This window comes from Boleophthalmus pectinirostris, unplaced genomic scaffold (genome assembly GCF_026225935.1).
Source record: "Boleophthalmus pectinirostris isolate CB_2022bp ecotype Guang Dong unplaced genomic scaffold, ASM2622593v1 HiC_scaffold_9, whole genome shotgun sequence".
In the NCBI taxonomy this organism is placed as follows: Eukaryota; Metazoa; Chordata; class Actinopteri; order Gobiiformes; family Gobiidae; genus Boleophthalmus; species Boleophthalmus pectinirostris.
This window is the reverse complement of record NW_026571541.1, coordinates 9,677,232-9,696,709: the sequence shown is the minus strand read 5'-3', so window position 1 is coordinate 9,696,709 and position 19,478 is coordinate 9,677,232. Positions and strand designations below refer to the sequence as shown.

The window sequence follows — 19,478 nt, the reverse complement described above, 5'->3', positions numbered from 1 at the left end:
ACACAGTGTATACGTCTTTATCTCGCTGACAGGTTGAGAGTGATGGTTTGGGGGTGGCAATGGCACAACTCCTGCTTTTAAACATACATATACGGAAAGGAAAACCTCTGAAAATGTGAAATGATTTTTGTTCATGTTCCGATGGTGAGATAAGATTTAAAAGCCACTCACATAATATGTCACATCATGGGCGCCCGTTAATGCTGTTTCAAGTGGGTGCTCAGTGCAAAAATGCCCGCTTTAATGCAATACTGCGCACACACACAAACACATTTCACTTTTTTCCGTGTGTTTCTCGCGCGCTCCCCTTCTGTATAGAGGAGCGAACACACGGAACGCTCACTGATTAACGGGGTCCATGTAGTTTTACAGCTCTGTTAGAGCATAGTTTCTTGCAATCGTCAGGTGGGTCGCAAGTTTTTTTTTGGGGGGGGTCATCTTTTAAAAATCTGCATGTAGATTTGCAATATTCTACAGACTATTTTGTTCCAATATTGCTGGTTCAATTGAATACTGAAAAGAAAAAAAAAAAAGGGCTACATTTAATGTCCAAATAAGCGACTTATGGATCCTTTTATTGCTGCTTCAAATACAGTTTTTTAGTGTTTAAAACTAAAGTACCGTATTTTTTTGGGCTCTAAGTCACTATGGAGTATAAATCGCACCAGCCAAAAAATGCGTAATGAAGAAAAAACATATATAAGTCACACTGGACTATAATAAATCTAATCTAATATACATTTATTATATAAAATCAGAGACCAGGAACCAACATTTCATCCTGAAAGACAAGTTATGGTAATAACAATAAAACAGAGAACAACAGACGGTTAAAGTAACATATGAACTTTTCTTCAGAGAACTATAACATAAATAACAGAACAGAATAAGTTGACCAAACTCTCCAAATCACAAAATCCATTGAATTCTTCATCCTTGGTGTCACTTCTGAGCAACTCCGGAGGTAAACAGAACTCTGCTTCCTCTTCTGTGTAGCTGTTGTCAGACTCAGCATCAGTTCCAGTTAGAATTATTCTGGCCTTTCTGAATCCCGACAGGAGGGTTTCTGTTGTCACTGAAGTCCAGGCTTTGTTGATCCATCCAATGGTTTAGAAGAAAGTTGTATGGCCCAGTTGCTGTGAAGCTGTGTTCTCCATCCCTACTTTCCGGAAGTCCCTCACAAGTTTCTCGCTCACTCCAAACTTTCTTTCTGCTGCTCGATTACCGTTTTCAGCTGGATATTCATTCATTCATTCATTGTAGCAGGACAGAGGCCATTTCTGCAGGAGACATGCGCAGTAGAGCCAAGTGACAGAGGTACAGGAGTAGCAGACACTGACACACAAGCCTAAAGCGCCCTCTCAAGGCTGTCGGTGTGTATTTTAATATATACATTAAGTCACAGGACCACCCAAATCATGAAAAAAGTGCAACTTACAGTATATACTGAAAAATACAGTAATACTAATTGTTCAGAGAGTCACAACCACTCAGTCAACAATAAAACATCATCATTAATGTTCAGTAATGTCAAATCCACTTTTATTTTGTGATTTACAAATAATCTCTATTGACTTGAGTCGTGAAGGTTTGTGACTTTTAAAATATGGGTCCCCAGAAAAAAGGTTTGGGTAACACTGTGTTAAGAGTTTATCACTGTGTTGTCTGTTCAGTCTTCTTCACATCCTTGTCTCACTATCTCTGGTGTCGTCTGCCTTAATGTCCCCATCTTGTCTTGGCTCGCGTTTGAGTGACTAGCGTTTGTTTTGGCCTGTAGGACATTGAGTTAAGTTTTGTTTGAGATCCGTGCTTGGCACACGGTTGAGGATTTAACCGTTATCACACGAGGGGAAACACAGAGCTCCAGTCCTCAGATCAGACCCACAGAGAGTGAAGTGATTGACAGTCAATTTAAGATCGGGGTGCTTGGAGATTTGCGTGGGTGCTCTGGCCCCTCGGCACCCATGGGATCGGTGCCTATATGTCACATAAAATATCATTTGTAAAGATGCACTGCGCACATACAATAATTCCTTTAGTGAATAGGGGCACCTCTCCACAGATCTGAACTGTAATAAAGTGTAGTGCTGTAACCTGTTTGTCTTCCTGGTGATACATAGGTTTAATCTGCACCGTGGAACATTCTAGACAAAGCAATAACATTTCTAATCCTTAGTCGGAGTCAGACTCTTGAAAGTTTGGCAGCGGCTCAGCGCGTGAGCTCAGTCTGTCGTGAGTGTCTGGACGAGCTGTAATTAAAACCAAGCTCAGCTAATTAATGAGGCTGAACTGTTACCTGCACTCTGGCCCTTCCTCTCCACTTTACTTCACTGTCTCCTGCTCTTCCTCCTCCTCCCCTGATTCACTTTACTGTCACCTCCTCCTCTTCTTCTTCCTCCTCTGACTCTGCACTTCACTGTCTCCTGCTCTTCCTCCTCCTCCCCTGATTCACTTTACTGTCACCTCCTCCTCTTCTTCTTCCTCCTCTGACTCTGCACTTCACTGTCTCCTGCTCGTCCTCCTCCCCTGATTCACTTTACTGTCACCTCCTCCTCTTCTATTTCGCTTCTTACTCTGCACTTTATCATCTTCCTCCACTTCCTCCTCTTCACTATACAGTCTTCTTATTTTCTTAAATTTACTGTCCCCTCCTCTTGTGCTTCACTTTACTGTCACCTCCTATTCTTGACTCTACTGTCTTTTCTTGCTTTAGTGTCCTCCTTTTCCTCTAAACTTTAAACTCTCCTCCTCTCCTAAGCTGCTAAGATGCTAATATGGCACTGGTCAATATGGTAACACACATATAGACAAATTACTAGTATATGAAATAAGCTATTTTATTGTTCTTTAAATATGTTTATTTTAAGTTAACTATGAGCACAAAGTTTGTGTTAACTGATGTGAGCGTAATATTTCATGCTCAATTATGGAAAAAATCATTATCACAATTATTTAGGTCAATACTGAAATCACAATTATTCAAAAGATTATTTTTTTAGTTACATGATGCTTACATGATGCATTATTCAGCAATTCTCTCTTAAAAAAAACAACAACAAAAAAAACACACACAACTTTCAAATTGAAAATTAATATACCTTAGAGCAGTTTTGCGATGTATAAAACATAACATGAATAAAATATACTTTGAATAAGAAGTAAGCCATAGAAAAACAAAAAAATGTATCCAAAATAAACTATATATCCATCTGTTCTACGATCTATACTTAAAAAACTAAATAAATATACTTCATACTTTATACTTTTATATAAAAAATATCCCAAAATAAACTTTAGGGTGCACTTACACTGGGACTTTAGAAATGTGCTGTGCTTAAACACGATTGCTGTGGGTTCTATGTTCCACACTCAAACCTGCACAACCGAACAGGACCACGGCTGATGATGTCATCACACTGCGCTGTTTGTTTACATGTGGTGCAGCAGAGCTAACGCTTTAGCGGAGAAAATAAGTCCAGCAGCAGAAATATCAATTAAATAGTGAGACAGATATGAATCCTACTGCGATACACTCCTCTGTGAGTTTATGGAGATAATCAGTACCATAGCTCCCATTATGCACATTACACACAGTATGTAGGACACCAAGTGCTTGTGGGGGCACCACTCCCAAAACTATGGTCATCGCGCCCCAGTCCTCACTTTTGCCAGCACGATTATATGAGTTTGGAGATAGAGAATAAAATAGAAGAGAATAGAAAGCCTTTATTGCCATTATACAGCATAATGAAATTCAGAGCTGCTCCATCAAACTGCAAGAATTAATAATAAATAAAACTAATTAACAGTTCTCATTAAGTATGGTGACAGCTTTGGGGAAGAAGCTGTCCCTGAGTCTATTGGTCCTAGCTGGAACTGACCTGAAGCGCCTGCCAGAAGGCAACAGGTTCATCAGGTGGAATCCAGGGTGTGTATTGTCTTTAATTATTTTCCTCGCTCTGTGTGAGTATATATGAGTTTGGAGATTTTTGACACACAAAAATCGAAATCACGTTCAAAATTCAATTAATTGTGCAGCCTTATTTCATGTGTTTTGTGATTACAGCGATACAGGATTTAAGCAGTGTTTTTCTAAAAATAAACCTTATGTAACTTTCTTTGTGAACTTGAACTTAAATCAATGGCGAGCTAAGGTTTTACCTGACAGAGAACTTTAACTGTTTCTGGAAAGTAAAATAATAAAAATATTGTCACACTAACGACTGGCACGCTTGTCGTAAGTTTGGCAATGACTCGAATTGTGGAATGGCACTCGTCTTTATTGTCCCTCCATCTTCCTTGTCCTCCTCCTCTTAATTTTAATGCCGCTTCCTCCTCTTTTTCTGCTCTTTAACCTCTCACCTCCCTCCACCTCCTCATTTTAATGCCACCTCCTCCTCTTCCTCTTCATTTTAATGTAACCCCATGCTCCTCTTCCTTTCCACTTTCACCCCTCCTCTTCCTCGTCCTCCTCTTCACTTTACTGTCACCTCCTCTTCTCTTCACTGTCTCTCCATCAACATCCTCATCTCCACTGTAAACTCTCCTCTTCCGCCTCCTCTTCACTTTACTGTCACCTCCTCTTCACTTTAATGTCACCTTCTCTTCTCTTTCGTGTCACCTCCTCCTCATTCTCCTCTCCACTGTAACCTCTCCTCCTCTTCACCTCCCTTCCTCCTCCTCACACTCACACACAGAGGACAGAGCTGTCTCCAGATAGTCTCCAGATCATTACAGGACAGTGGGCTTCCTCGGCTCTGTCTGTGTCTCTGTCTGTGCCTGGATTCAGCTTTGACGCGAGCGCCAGGAGAGCTGCCCATTCTGGAGTTTGGTCAGAGGTTTAAAATAGCACAAAGGAGAAACTACGAGGGAGAAAATCAAAGACCAATTCAAACTGTAGATTTAGCACAGCATCATTTTGACTTGAGTATATTATTAAAGGTGCACTGTATAACTTTTCTGAGATCCTTTAAAAAGACATTTAGAACAAGTACATTTGTCCTTGCCTGTATTTTTTTTTCTCATTTTTGTTATTAAAACTATCCCTTTCACTCCCTAAGGATTTTTTTTTTTCAATACAACCTGTTACTTCACAACCTGCTGCTGTAGTTGTGTCATATGGCTGCAATAAAAACTATAGGAGCAGAAATACAAACAACAAACAAACAAACAAACAAAAAAACAGAAAATAACATTCACAGTCTTTCATATGAAACACACAGCAAACATGTAAAAAACTACTTTTTGGACATTAAAAAAAATATTAATTTAGGGACTAAGCTACAAAATGCAAAACATCAAGTCTGTAAGTGAACTCAAAATATCCTTATTGCCTCAAAACAAAAAAAGTGCAATGGCCCCATAAATTTCCTGGTGTCAGTCATGGAAACAGCTGGTGTCAGGTCCAGGACACAGAGCCACATCACTTCCTGCATCTCGATGGGTTTTATTACATTTGTATTTGTACATTTTGACTGAATTAAACCTTTCAAATAAAAATAGCAAGGGAAGTGTTATGAACACAAACAGTCAGAGGAGTCAACCATTTTGACTCACTACACTCTTTGGCAAAGTTTGGGTCAATCAAAATGGATGGAACTCATGCGTTTAGTGGAAAACAAAGTTCCTACTGGACAACAATCACAACGTGCACGTGCCTACTGGACAAAGTTCCTACTGGACACTCGTTTTCATTACATCATCACACAGCGTGCACGTGCCATAGGATAATGCTGGAAATATGCAGATGTCAGCAACTCAGGTGGACAATAACAATTTTTTTTTTCTTTTCCAAAATAACTACATAATACTGCTGAATAGTACACATACCTCAGATTAAGAAAATAAAATTGGAGAATCAAGTAAGTACAGAGCCATGCCAGTGGCAGTGAAAGAAAAGGTAAAGTAAAGTAAAATAAAGCAAACATAAAGACGCACAAGAAAAAAATATAGAATGGTGCCTGGAAAGCCGCAACTCTCAACTTTACAAGGAAAAAAAAAGTAAGTTTCTTTCATTTATGGTTGGAAAGTTATGTGCAGTTATATAAAACACATTCCCAGGTATCCTATACGATACGGTCGGTTTGGAAAGGTTAATGCTTCCCTAGAATGTTTCAAAGCATGCCGTTAAACCATAGACCATGACAAAGCTCACTGCACCAGTTATACAGAGAAAGGGGCGACAATTTTTCAATGTAAAGAGAACTGGGGCCAGAGTCGATGGAGCCGGAAACGCCCCCATGCTCACTTCCTATTTGCAACACGGCGGCTAGAGGGTTAGCTATATCCATTTATATTTACAGCCTATGCATTAAACATATCTACATAAACAGCTGTAATGAAAGAGCTGCTGTTTAATGCCATACTGTGGACTTTTTTGAGCTACGCAGTAACATCTCGGTGCACTTTTTGGTATGTTTTTATTTGTACAGGAACAGTGCAACAATCTATTAACTAAGACAAAAGTCCTAGGAGATACTGGCGCTTGTATCATCAGTGCTAATTTACACCTGTAGTCTCTGAGCAGGTTGGTGTGAATACTGGAAATTCAAATGAAATATATAGATAAATTGCCCACGAATAAATTAAAACCGAGATTACCTTGGGTCACGTCACTCAAATCCAAAAACAACATATAAGCGCATACAGTATATTCCTACCAGCTCCCCATAGCCTCCCTCCACCATGGAACAATTTGCATTTCTCTTTTCTGGAGGTAGGTATTTGAAAATGTATTTAACAAGTTTTTATATAGTATAAAACCTATGAATATTATGGGAAAATTCTCTAAACATTTTTATATCAGAGGCATTGCATTTTTCTTCTTACTTTACATTTTCCTTACGTAACACTAACACTTATGGATATAGATGTTGTTATATTTCTTATTAATGTGTCTGAAAAGCTTTATATGAGTAAATGTTTTGTAAATATAATGGGGAAATTACATACTTTTTATATCAGATGAATCATTTTATCAGAGAAGAGAGAGCAGGGAGGTACTGCGTTTTATTGATCTGTATTTTTTTCTTGAGTAATTGCAGATTGTGCTGTGAGTAATACATCTGTACTTAAAGTTATAATTTGCGCTTTTTAAGTCACAATATTGATCTAACTCATTGACTTAATAAAATAACAAATCCGCTGACTTTCGCGTTAAAAAAGGGAGCTGACGTCGGCGTAAACGTCACCACAACAAAGATCCATGCAGATGTCAGCACCTCAGATGGATAATAACACATGACGCTAATGATTTTTTTTTTTTTGTTTTTTTTGTGCCAAAATAACTGTGCGACGCTGCTGAATCCTACACATACCACTAGGCCTGTAACGATAACAAACTTTGCTGGACGATTAATTGACCAAGAATTTATTGTGATAAACGATAATATTGAGACCAATTTTAACTAATATAATGACCATGGAATAAAAATGCAAATACATCCTCTCAATGATCAATAAACCTTACTTTCTAAAGAACATTTAACACAGGAACTGCAAGACAACCAAAAACAACATGCCTAAATAAAACAGACTTAACATAGGACTAGTCTAAGATAGTCTGGCTGACAGCAAGGACTTGTTCACAAAAATGTACCTGAATAAACCACTGTTGAACCAAATACAACCAAAGCAATAAATAAAATGGATTATTAAGTCTCTGTAAGAACATTTTTAGTCATTGTCTTACATTGGTGTATAGTGGTCACTCTCTCTGTGGCTGCTGCTGTGAACCTCGTCATTTTGGTCATTTAAATGTTCGTATTAACCCGTGACACAGGATGTTATTCCACTACGAGGGAGCCACTGTCCTGTCTGGTGTCGTGTCAGTTCGGTTTTCGGGTTCGGGTTCTCCAAGGGGCTAGGCTAGTTCTGTCGCTCGGGTTTGGGTTTATATCGGCTGTTGGGGTTTCAGACATTTCTTCTCATCGTTTGCATTTCGCTCGCTGTATTTGACGCACGTGGCTGTTGAAACGTGTCCCACTCACCAGTGTTGATTCAGCATTGTGACTTGTTTTGGTGATGAACGGAGATGAACAGAACACTGCACAGACAGCGGCAGAAAGCGCGCAGACTACGTGCGCATCCGCTCTGTTGATAAACACACACGCACGTTGATTAAAGCGTCATTACGTTTGTTAAACAAGAAGAGTCAGAGAGCGACAGAAGCCTTCTAACATTCAGTCTCTTTGAGAGCGAGAAAGAGCGAGGAAAACAAACAAGCTGCAAATAGAATTTATCGTGGCTGGAAAAGTTATCGAGCCCGTTAAAAATTATCGTATGATTAATCGATTTATTGATTATCGTTACAGGCCTACATACCACAGATTAAGAAAATAAAATTGCAGAATCAAGTAAGTACATGGCCATGAGCATGTGAAAGAAAAGATAAAGGTAAAAAGTAAAGGTAAATAGATGCAAGAAAATACAGACAGATAAATGCAAAACCTCTGATATAAAAATGTTTATATAATTTTCCTATAATAATAATGAAAACAGGAGTTGATTGGCAATATGGTGTCTTCAAAATAAAAGACTAAAGACTCCTCAAACAAGCACGAATCACCCCAAATGCAACTTTAGGTGAGTAAATGTAACGTAATCTATAATTCTGTAATCTATTTATCAATTTTAGTACGTTTGTCTTGGAAAAATTGTGTGTTTTTATATATTTAATATTTATTGTGATTTCAGGGTGTCCCCAGGTTTGACTACCCCAAATTGAAGACTTTTTAAAGACCTTTTTAAGAACCACTTAAATGAAAATTAAGACCAACAACAAACAAACACGAGATCCAATTCTAATAATGACCAACCAACTACTATATCTAGAATCTAAGAGCCACTGTGGATTAAACCTGCACTTCCTCATGATCCATCCAACATTTTCCTTCACTCTACTCATTGTTTACTCATTGTCGTCATTGGTGCCAGAAACCAAAGTATTGTTTGCGCATACTCCAAATTAGACATTCATTCATGTTTTTTTTTTTTTTTTTCTCCATTTAACATTGCACTGCAGCCTGGCTGAGTTTACAAAAAAAAAAAAAAAAGGCTAATGAAATTTAAGACCTTTGTGAAAAAAATAAGAGTTGGACAACATAATTTAAGACTTTTTGAGGCCTTAATTTAGGAATATGAAAGACTTTTAAGAACCCGTGGCTACCCTGGATTTTAGCCAAGCGCGATGGCATGAATTGAACTAATTGTTTATGGAGCAAATCATTCTGCACTGGAGCACTGTAACACTTTATTTTGTAATTGTGTGTTTTTTTTTTAGATGTGTTTATTGCACATAATGTGAATAAATGAAATGTGAAATGTGGGACCTGCCTCTCAAATCTGCAAAACAAATTTACCTACGGGTGCGAATAAAGCGACGTAACCTAATGGTGAGAGGAGACAAATAAAACATGATTAAAAGTTGATTTTGCAGAATAGGAATTTTAAGATTTGTACGTGTGTTTTTTTTGTTTTGTTGTGAATGTGTTTGAAAAAGGCCCAGTTTGGCATGTGTCAGTGTGTGTCTGTGTGTGTGTGTGTGTGTGTGTGTGTGTGTGTGTGTGTGTGTGTGTGTGTGTGTGCGTGAGTGTGTGTGTGTGTGGGCCTGTGCTTACCCAACACTCCTCTGTTTTTATTGTGTCAAATGTGAACGGTGCTGTGGCATGGCCAGAGGGGCTCCCAGTAATGGGCAACCCACAGGGACGACAGAGGAGAGAGAGGAGGAGAGGAGGAGAGAGGGAGGAGGAGAGAGAATGGAAGAAAGATCGTAGGAGAGGAAGAGGAGAGAGGGAGGAGAGAGAATGGAAGAGAGATCGTAAGAGAGGAAGAGGAGAGAGAATGGAAGAAAGATCGTAGGAGAGGAGGAAAGAGAGATAATGAGGAGGAGGTGAGAGGGAGGAGAGAGAGAAAAGAGAGGGAGGAGAGAGAGAAAAGAGAGTGAGAATGGAAAAGGAGAGAGAATGGAAGAAAGAGAGTAAGAGAGGATGAGGAGAGAGGGAGGTGAGAGAATGGACGAAAGAGAGTAAGAGAGGGAGAGGAGAGAGGGAGGAGGAGAGAGAATGAAAGAGAGTAAGAGGAGAAAGAGGTGAAAGAATGGAAGAAACATCGTAAGAGAGGGAAAGAAGGGAGAGGAGAGGGAGAGGAGGAGAGAGAGATAATGAGGAGGATGTGAGAGGGAAAAGAGTGGGAGGAGAGTGAGAATGGAAGAAAGAGAGGAAGAGAGAGAGAGAGAGAGAATGGACAAAAGAGAGTAAGAGAGGGAGAGGAGGAGAGAGGGAGGAGAGAGAATTGAAGAAAGAGAGGAAGAGGAGAGAGAATGGAAGAAAGATCATAAGAGAGGGAGGAGGAGAGAGAATGGAAGAAAGAGAGTAAGAGAAGGTGTGAGGCAGAAGAGGGAGAGGAGAGAGGGAAAAGTGAGGGAGGAGAGAGAGAATGGAAGAAACATAGTAAGAGAGGGAGAGAAGGAAGAGAGAGGGGAGAGGAGGAAAGAAAGAGGGAGAAGAGAGAAAATGGAAGAAAGAGAATGACAGAGGAAGAGAAGGGAGAGGAGGAAAGAGAGATAATGAGGAGGAGGTGAGAGGGAGGGAGGAGAGAGAGAAAAGAGAGGGAGGAGAGAGAAAATGGAAGAAAGAGAGTAAGAGAGGAAGAGGAGAGAGAACGGAAGAAAGAGAGTAAGAGAGGGAGAGGGAGGAGGAGAGGAGGAAAGAGGGAGGAGAGAGAATGGAAGAAAGATCGTAAGAGAGGGAGAGAGGAGAGGGAGAGGAGGAGAAATAAGAAGGAGGCGAGAGGAGAAAGAGAGGGAAGAAATAGAGAATGGAAGACAGGGAATGGCAGAGGGAGAGGTGAGAGGAGGAGGGAGATAAGAAGGAAGAGGTGAGAGGGAGGAGAAGAGAGAGGGAAGGAGAAAACAGGAGAGAGGGAGGAGAGGGAGCGAATGGAAGAAAAAGAATGACAGAGGAAGAGAACTGGACTGGAGAGGGGGAGGAGGAGGTGAGAGGGAGGGAGAAGAGGGAGACAAGAGAGGGAAAAGAGAGGGAGGAGGGAGAATGGAAGAGAGTAAGAGAGGTGGAGGAGAGAGAGAAAGGAAGAAAGAGAAGAAGAGAGGAAGAGAAGTGAGAGGCGAGGGAGAGGAGGAGGGATAAGTATGAAGAAGTGAGAGGGAGAAGAGCAGACAGGGAGACAGAGAAGAGGGAGGGAGAAAGGAAGAGAAAGAAGAGGGGAGAGAGAGGCGAAAGAGATGAGAGGAAGAGAAAGGGAGGAGGAGAGAGAAGGAGAGCAGAGGAGAGGATGTAGGGAGGAGAGAGAGAATGGAAGAAAGAGAATGGGAGAGGAGAGGAAGAAGGGGAGGGAGATAAGAAGGAGGAGGTGGGAGGGAGGGAGAAAAACAAGAGAGAGGGAGAAGAGCAGAGAGGGAGGAGAGAGGGATAAGAGGGAAGGAGAGAGAAAGAGAAGAGGAGAGAGGGAGGGAGGGAGAGAGGAAGAAAAAGAGGAGGGAGTGAGGAGAACAGCGAGGGAGAGAGGAGAGAGAGGAGGTAAAAGGTTGAGTGGCTTGAGTTACATGTCGAATCTGTGAAGAGGCGACTCCACAATATGCACATGAGTATTTCTGAATACTAAAACACAATGCTGGATCAATCGGTATCCATGACAACAAGCAGGTGACGGACCATCCAGCAGAAAAAACTACGCAGTCTGTTTCTAATTTGCCTGGCCAGCACTGCGCATTGGCTCAGCGCATCATCCATTATCCAGTTCATCAAGAGCCCGGCTGTCTGGACGACTCCCCCCAAACCAGAGCGCCGTGCCCGGGCTTTGACACACGAGCAGCCTGGTGGGGGTTAACCTCGCGGGAGTTAAGTCTGTTGGGGATTAGCGCAGGGAGTCCGCCTGGACAGCAGACTCAACAGCCCGCAGCCAGTGTCCTCCCACCAGCACTGGCACAACGTCAGAAGAGCTGGAACCAAAACAAAGAGAGAATGATCTAATCCAGTCTTTTCATGGTGTCCCCAGCCTCTACGGGGGCCCGTTTGGGACACTCTCCACATAAGAATAATAAGAAATACATGTTTTTATGTAATGCTGGCTTACTGGAGATGGTTGGATTAAAAAAGGATTTCTTGTTGAGTTGTTTTGACCGCCTATATTCAGGTTAGGAATGAGTAAAGTCATTTCAGAACAGCTTGATTTAAATATACTCCACTCCCGGGTTATACCTACCATCTTTTTCAGACTACAAGTCACACTTTTTTTCAGTTTGGGTGGTCCTGCAACTTATACTCAGTGTGAACATTTTAATATATAAGTCACACTGACAGCCGTGAGAGGGCGCTCTAGGCTTGTGTGCCTGTATCTGCTACTCCTATTCCTCCTGTACCAATGTCACTCAGCGGCGGACCGTGCGTTTCACACCTAGGCCTTCAGTAGTAGCACGGAGAAGAAGTGAGAAGTGGGTGTACGCGAGGATTTACGTGGTTCGGAGGGACTTAATCAAGGCGGGGGCCACTTGTTGTCAAGGCGGCCGCTTTATCTATAAAGTGCTGCAGGAAACACTGATGTCTCCAGTACTGTCTGATAGTGACCTGTGACATGAGGGACCAGGACTAAACCAGAACTGCCATATTTTCTGGGCTATTAGGCGCTCTGGATTATAAGACGCACTGTCATTAAATGGTCTATTTTTGAACTTTTTTCACAATATAAACCGTACCGGACTTTAAACGAAAAACAACAGTTTGATGGGTCAGTGGGACTTTGTTTGGCGCGTTCACGGTGACTCTGGGCTTCGTTCAGTTGTGGAGTGTAGGGAGGGTGCTGTCTGGGACCGCTGGATTGTTGGCGTGTTCGCAGTGTCTCAGAGTGGCACATTGGACTCGCTTCTTTGGTTTGTCCCTCCGTTCCACTCCTCATCGGCGTGGAGTGATGAGTGTGGCTGTGGGTGTGTTTCGCTGTGCGGTCGCTGTCTGCTCTGTGTGTGTTTGCGTGCTCTGCGGGTGGTGCGGCTTTGTAGTTTACTGAAGTCGTGCTGGGACACCCGAGTGGATTCGTGTATGGGGCGCTCTGGATTGCGGGGCGCGCGGCCGTTTTTTGATGCGGTTAGAGGCTTAAGAGCGCGCCTAATAGCCCGAAAAATACGGTAAACCAGGATGTCGGGACGGGCCTGGAGGTGCGCCCGTGTAGACGCGAGAGACCTAAGGCACAAAGAGCTCCGGGTCCCGCGGGGCTCAGGGCAGCCGTCGCCCGATCGTGCTTTGCAGACACCCTGCTCTACAGACTCTGGGTTCTCTCTCTTGCTCTCTCGCTCTCTGTTGTTTTTACTATAACTTGCCTTTGAAGATGAAATGTCAGTCCCTGGTCTCTGATTTTCAATTTCCCCCAAAAGTGCGACTTATACTCTATAGTCCATAAATATGGTACACATTTTTTGTGATTAGCTGGGTTACATTGTTGTTTCCTCCTCAAAAACATACCTTGACTTGTGTTCTGTTTCATTCACACATGTTTGAGTCACTGAGTCATTATTAGTCTGTCTTCATCTCCAAAGCTCAAAATGCTCTGTTCCACCTTGTGATGTCATGAAGCAGTTTTCATGTCAACAGCCACTTCTCACCTTTCCACTAGATTGGCAATTCCACGGCTGAAATTATCCAAATGATTCTAGTGAAGGTCCATGGAGCTGTGTTAAACATGTGTGAAAGACGTTTTTGATGAGGAAACAACATTATAACATAGATCTGAAAATAGCGTAATACGGGCCCTTTAAACCAGAATGTCAGTTGAAAGTAGAAAGGGGAGAGATTTAGGTTTGAAATTTATATCCACAACCTTTTCAGTGATACAATATGACACGCCATGGTGACCTTTCAGCTGTCCTTCACACTGTCTTTCCTGCGAGCCTTGCAGGTGTTCAGATCGGTCGGTAAAGTTGCCAAGATTGCATTAAGGAGGTGGCTGTTACTCAAAAATACTGCGCAAAGTGAAATTAGACATGTCCAAGTAATGATAACTTACAAATGACTGCAGGAGCTGATGTAACCTGTCTTACAAACATAAAAATAAAACATAACTAGTCGATTTGAACTGTTTCTGGAGGTTCAGACTTACTCCTCACTTTCCTTGTGCGTTCTGAGCATCTTAATTATTCACCATGATGAGTTTATATGTGCGTTTCACAACTTTCAAAGGCCAAAGCGGAGTTTTGTTCTGCTAACAATAACTAGCATGCTAATTTGCCTTACTTCCTGGTTCGTGGACAATAAAACGCTTTATATTTAGAAGCAAAAACCCACAATAGTCTCATTATGATGCCACACCTGCTTTTACACGGTATCTGTATTGAGGCAAAAAATATCACACGAGGTGCACTGTGTAACTTTCTGGGTGGATGGTTCGTAACCATGGAGATATTGTTGCTTATGATATTAAATTCATCTATTTCCATGGAAGCAAAAATCATGCCAATTTACAGGTCCAGTTTGTGGAGAGGTGGGCCCACTTACAGTAAATGCATATTTTTTCAAGGTCGTGTTTTATTGTAAAAAAAAACACCTATATTTAAATAATAACAAAGTTTAATGCCATACTACAGTACATTCCAGGGAAAGCAATCGCCCTAGTATATCTCCATGGACACAACCAGGTGCTGGACTTGTACCAGAGAAGTTACGTATTGCATAGTGCACTTTCAAATAACAAAAAATCTTAAAATAACTTAATTATCCAAAGATAAACTAGGCCAACAAGTAATATTCAGGTTCTTTTGTGTGTGGACAGAAGTACTCAAACAATGTGTGTGGAAATGAAGTAATAAAACATAACAATAAAGAAAATCCTAATTAAATGGACTCCAGTAAATGTAACACAGCAAAAATAAAAGAATCTGCGGCCTCATAATCATCATGTCTCGGTCAGAGCCCCCATAGCGGTGCGTTTTGTTGTAAATACTCTTCAACAGCTCCTACCTGCGTATGGGACCGGGGCGTCTTTGTCCAGAGCGACCAGTGGAGGGTCCAGCAGCACCACCTCCGTGTTCTCCGTGATCACCCCATGGTACGAAGTCTCAATCCACGGCTTGTGCTTGTTCACTGTGGACACAAGACAGAGAAAAAGGTCAGATTTTATTTTATTATTGTGTGTTATTGTGTGTTTTTTAAACCAGATGCTCTGATTTAGTAGCCTGATTCATCAGCCGGATTCACTTCATGGAAACCGTCTGACCTCACAGCATTAGGACTTGTTCACTTGATGGTAGGCGAGTACTTTTTTTATTTAACCAATCTCTGCTATTTGGTTGTGACGTATGTAATACACTGGAACACTCAGTGGTGTCCAGGTAAGTGATGGCTTCACAGCTCTTCACTGATTGGCCGGTGTGTGGTCTACAACTTCTGGGGTTCTTGCAAACCTTCAAGTGTATTCCGAGTCCTGACCTAGTCGCTGGAGAGAAATTAAACTGAGTGGAGGCACTAGGTGGCGCCAGTCTGGCTGCTGATTTAGCATCCTATCTTCGACAGGAGCTGTTGGAACTGGTAAAACAATAATGAAACAATGCATAGCACACTCAGATGGCCATTGTCCAAAAGCTTTTTTATTTTTAAAAATAGCGTTTCGGGGAAAAAAAAAGCCTTCATCAGATATTTTTCTTGCTTTGGACCACAGCACGGAACTGCTGAAAAACTGGAACTGGTAAAACAACAATACTACAAAGCACTACTACTCCCACTAGCACTACTATGACTATCAAGTATGGACAATAAAAATGAGTGGGGTAAATGACTGTATTGATTGTATTGATTTTATTTTATTTTTTTTAGAATAATGGCTTCATTGTTTAAAAAAAAGTGAAATGTTGTGTTCTTAATGAGTGAAAGAAGTTAACCTTTTATACAAGAAACATAGTGGCAGCATAATAGGCTCTATTCATGCTTACATCACAAACCAGGAAGACGTTTGGAAACCAGCGGTGTAGTTCCCGACACTGGGCTCGCCAACCGACCGTGATACATCTTTTCTAATCGCATTTACCCAGTGCACTCGGAGTTGAGCGTCAGTGGGGAAATGATGAAAACTGAGGTATGGCTGTAACTGTTGATTAGCTGAACATAACGGAACACTACAATGACATGGAGATGAAGAAAACTGGGCCATTTTCTAATTTTTCCTAGAACAAAGCCCGCTGGAAGTTGTAATCACATCTTTCCAAACGTCTTCCTGGTTTGTGATATAAGCGTGAAAAAGTGGGAAACTGCAACAAAATTTTAAAAAAAGTATTCAGAAGCAGTAAAAATAAATGGTGTACGTTAAAGTTACTATATAGACAATTACATGGGGTTAATGCTAGCTGAAAAGTAACCACTACTGGAACATCTCAAATAATTTTTATAAATTGCCACAAACTTTAACGAAGTGCTCCAAATATACTGGTTAACATTCATTTTTAACATAAAAATGTACTCATATTGCCACTCAAACGGATGGAAATGAGGAGACAGGTTCAGATAGAACGAACAACAAAACACATCATGGACTGATTGACATTTATCAAGCTAGTTGTTTTCCTTCTGACTAAATATATGATCAAAATCAGGACTAGCACCCTGTAGCAGGCTGGATGAACACAATATAAAACAGTTTCGACACAGAGTCTATTAGTCCAAGAGAAAGGACCTTTCAGAACACACTATTTTTGTCACAGGTCTATTCAAATGCCATGTGGTCTCTATGGTACTGAGAACACAGCTGCATTCCTCCATAGCTCCTGCATGTATATTTCCCCTATACACATTTCACTAATACGTGTGTTGTTTTCTTTTAGGCCTCTTTTTGTTCCTTTTCTTATTTCAAACAATGCCGCAGGTCTCGGAGCTCGGTGCCATGGTTGATCAATGGGCACCGCTGCAGCAGAGCACTGTACCAGGCCAGAGTCAAAGCAGTTCACGCGCCCTGGGTCTGAGGAACGGCCATAATAGAGTCTCGGCCACATGGGGCCCTGCAGCTTTTTCACTTCACTTACTTATTTACTTTAGTTCTACATCCAATAGCACGAGACAAAGAAATGCTCAGAATGGGACTGGGTAAGAATTGTAATGACGTGTTGTTGCCTTGGCACCCACAGAGTAACTACTACCACTACTAACTACTGCTAGTACTACTACTACTGCTGCAACTGCTACTTTGTTGTTGTCTTATGCATAACAACAACTATTTCTACAGTGACCACCCTAATGTAACTACTAACTACTAAAACTGGTACTTAATACTACAACCGTGACTACTTCTACTATTAGTGCTACTGCTACTACTACTGCTGCTACTATTACTACTACCACTGCTGCGACTGCTACTTTGTTGCTGTCTTATACATAACTACAACTATCTACAATGACCACCCTAATGCTACTGTTACTACTAACTACTACTACTACTACTACTACTACCACTACTGCTACTTTGTTGTTGCTTTATAAATACCTACAACTCTTTCTACAGTGAGACCCTAATGCTACTGTTACTACTAACTACTAAAAGTGGTACTTAATACTAAACTGTGACTACTTCTACTGCTAGTGCTACTGCTACTACTACTACTGCTGCAACTGCTGCTTTGTTGTTGCCAACTACAACTATTTCTACAACGATGACCCAAAAGTAATTACTAATACTATTGTTACCACTACTAAAACTGGTACTTAATACTACAACTGTGACTACTTCTACTACTAGTGTTATTGCTACTACTACTACTACCGCAACTGCAACTGCTACTTTGTTGTTGCCTTATACATAACTACAACTATTTCTACAATAACCACCCTAAAGAAAATATGAATATTACTGTTACTAATAATACTACTAGTGCTACTGCTACTACTACTACTACTGCTACTCCTCGTATTGCTGCGAGTTCTACTTTGTTATTGCCTTATACATAACTACACTGTTTCCTACAATGACCACCCTAAAGTAATAATACTGTTATCACTTACTGCTAAAACTGGTACTTAAAACTACAACTATCTACACCTACTACTACTCCCACTACTACTACTTCTACTCCTGCTATGCCTAATGCTACTGTAACAAACATACATAGATGGTACATCTTATTGGTAGTTTTCAGATTCTAGAGTGTGATGTGATCCCAGATGGGGGTCAAGGATTACAAAGTACTTCATCATGAAAGATCCATAATGTAAATTCACAAATGTTGAACCTGATCATTTATTTTAGTGACTAGATACTAGAACAACTCACTGTATTACAGTGACAATCTGCATTTTAGCAATATTCATTTAAGCTGCCTCAATCTGTATAAAATATTATTGGCCTATAGAGTGTTGTGATGTCATCTGAAACCCAGTAATCCACCTTATTCCTACTCTAAATGCTCCTAAAATGTGCTTTTTGTGGCGGCACTGCCACTTAAACAGAAATCCCATTCATGCCGATGGAGAATTTGGGAAACGTTTTGCATCTTAAATATGACATAAAGTCGGTTCATTTGTGTAAAATGTTCAATGTTCAAGTGCACCAACAAATAAACACTGCACAGATTCTCAGGGGGGGCTTTAAAGTGGCTTTATAGTCTGAACTTTTTTGCTGTAAAGATCGGCAGCCCCACACAAAATAATACAACCTGAATGATGATGGTGACGCCCACGGCAACTTTCAGAATAATGTGGACAGAGATCAGATTTTTTTTTAAAAGAAAGAAACTCACTGAAAGCACTGAAAGACATTGCAGACAACAATCGCAGAATGAATTACAGGAGCACTTAAGTTTAATTTTGCTGTAAATAATAATGACCAATGAGCTTGTTCCTTCAAAGCATTGCTGTAATAACGATTATGCCTCTACATTAGCATTAGTATTAGCACTGAGAAACAAACATCTCTCTTTCTAAACACACAAGTGCCCTCCACTGATGTATGCATTTTATCAGAGGTGGGGCCAAGTTGTTGTTTTGCAAGTCTCAAGTAAGTCTCAAGTCTTTAATCTCAAGTCTGAGGCTATGTTTATATGATGACGGTATGAACAGAAGACCAAAAGTGGCGTTGCATCTTCACTTTTTATTCCGAGTTTAGACGTGTGTTTTTGGGAAGAAATCTGCGTGCATACGGTGACACAAATGTGTGTGAAATTTAATTGGGTATGCATGCTGGGTTTCTGTGTACTGTATGTACGTGACTTAAAGGAGTATGTGACGTGAACAGATCTGACCAGAGTTTTGCGTCTTGGGCAGTGTAGATGGAAATGTTACAGTGGAGCATATTCATCTTTTCCACTCTGGAGGGTGGTTCCTTATATTTGGTTTCTTTAAACCAAATATAAGTTAGATTTTTGCATTTTAAATGAATCATAAAGTAAATTGTACTTAAAAAGTCATGGTATATTTATATATGAGTATATATGTATATATGTATATAAGAGCTGTAAAAATGCACATTTTTCCTTTTTAACTGTCTTGCCAAGACCTTAG

General features: G+C 40.7%; 1 protein-coding gene across 1 annotated transcript in view; it reads right to left on the bottom strand.

Moving 5' to 3' along the window:
• LOC110154577 (calsyntenin-2-like) overlaps positions 1–15,093 on the bottom strand; it is a gene marked incomplete at its 5' end in the record, with an annotated part of 351,405 nt that extends 336,312 nt beyond the window's left edge. Inside the window, 1 exon segment of the mRNA XM_055147860.1 lies at positions 14,961–15,093. Coding sequence (XP_055003835.1) covers positions 14,961–15,093 — 133 coding nt within the window.
• Between the last annotated feature and the right edge of the window lie 4,385 nt (positions 15,094–19,478).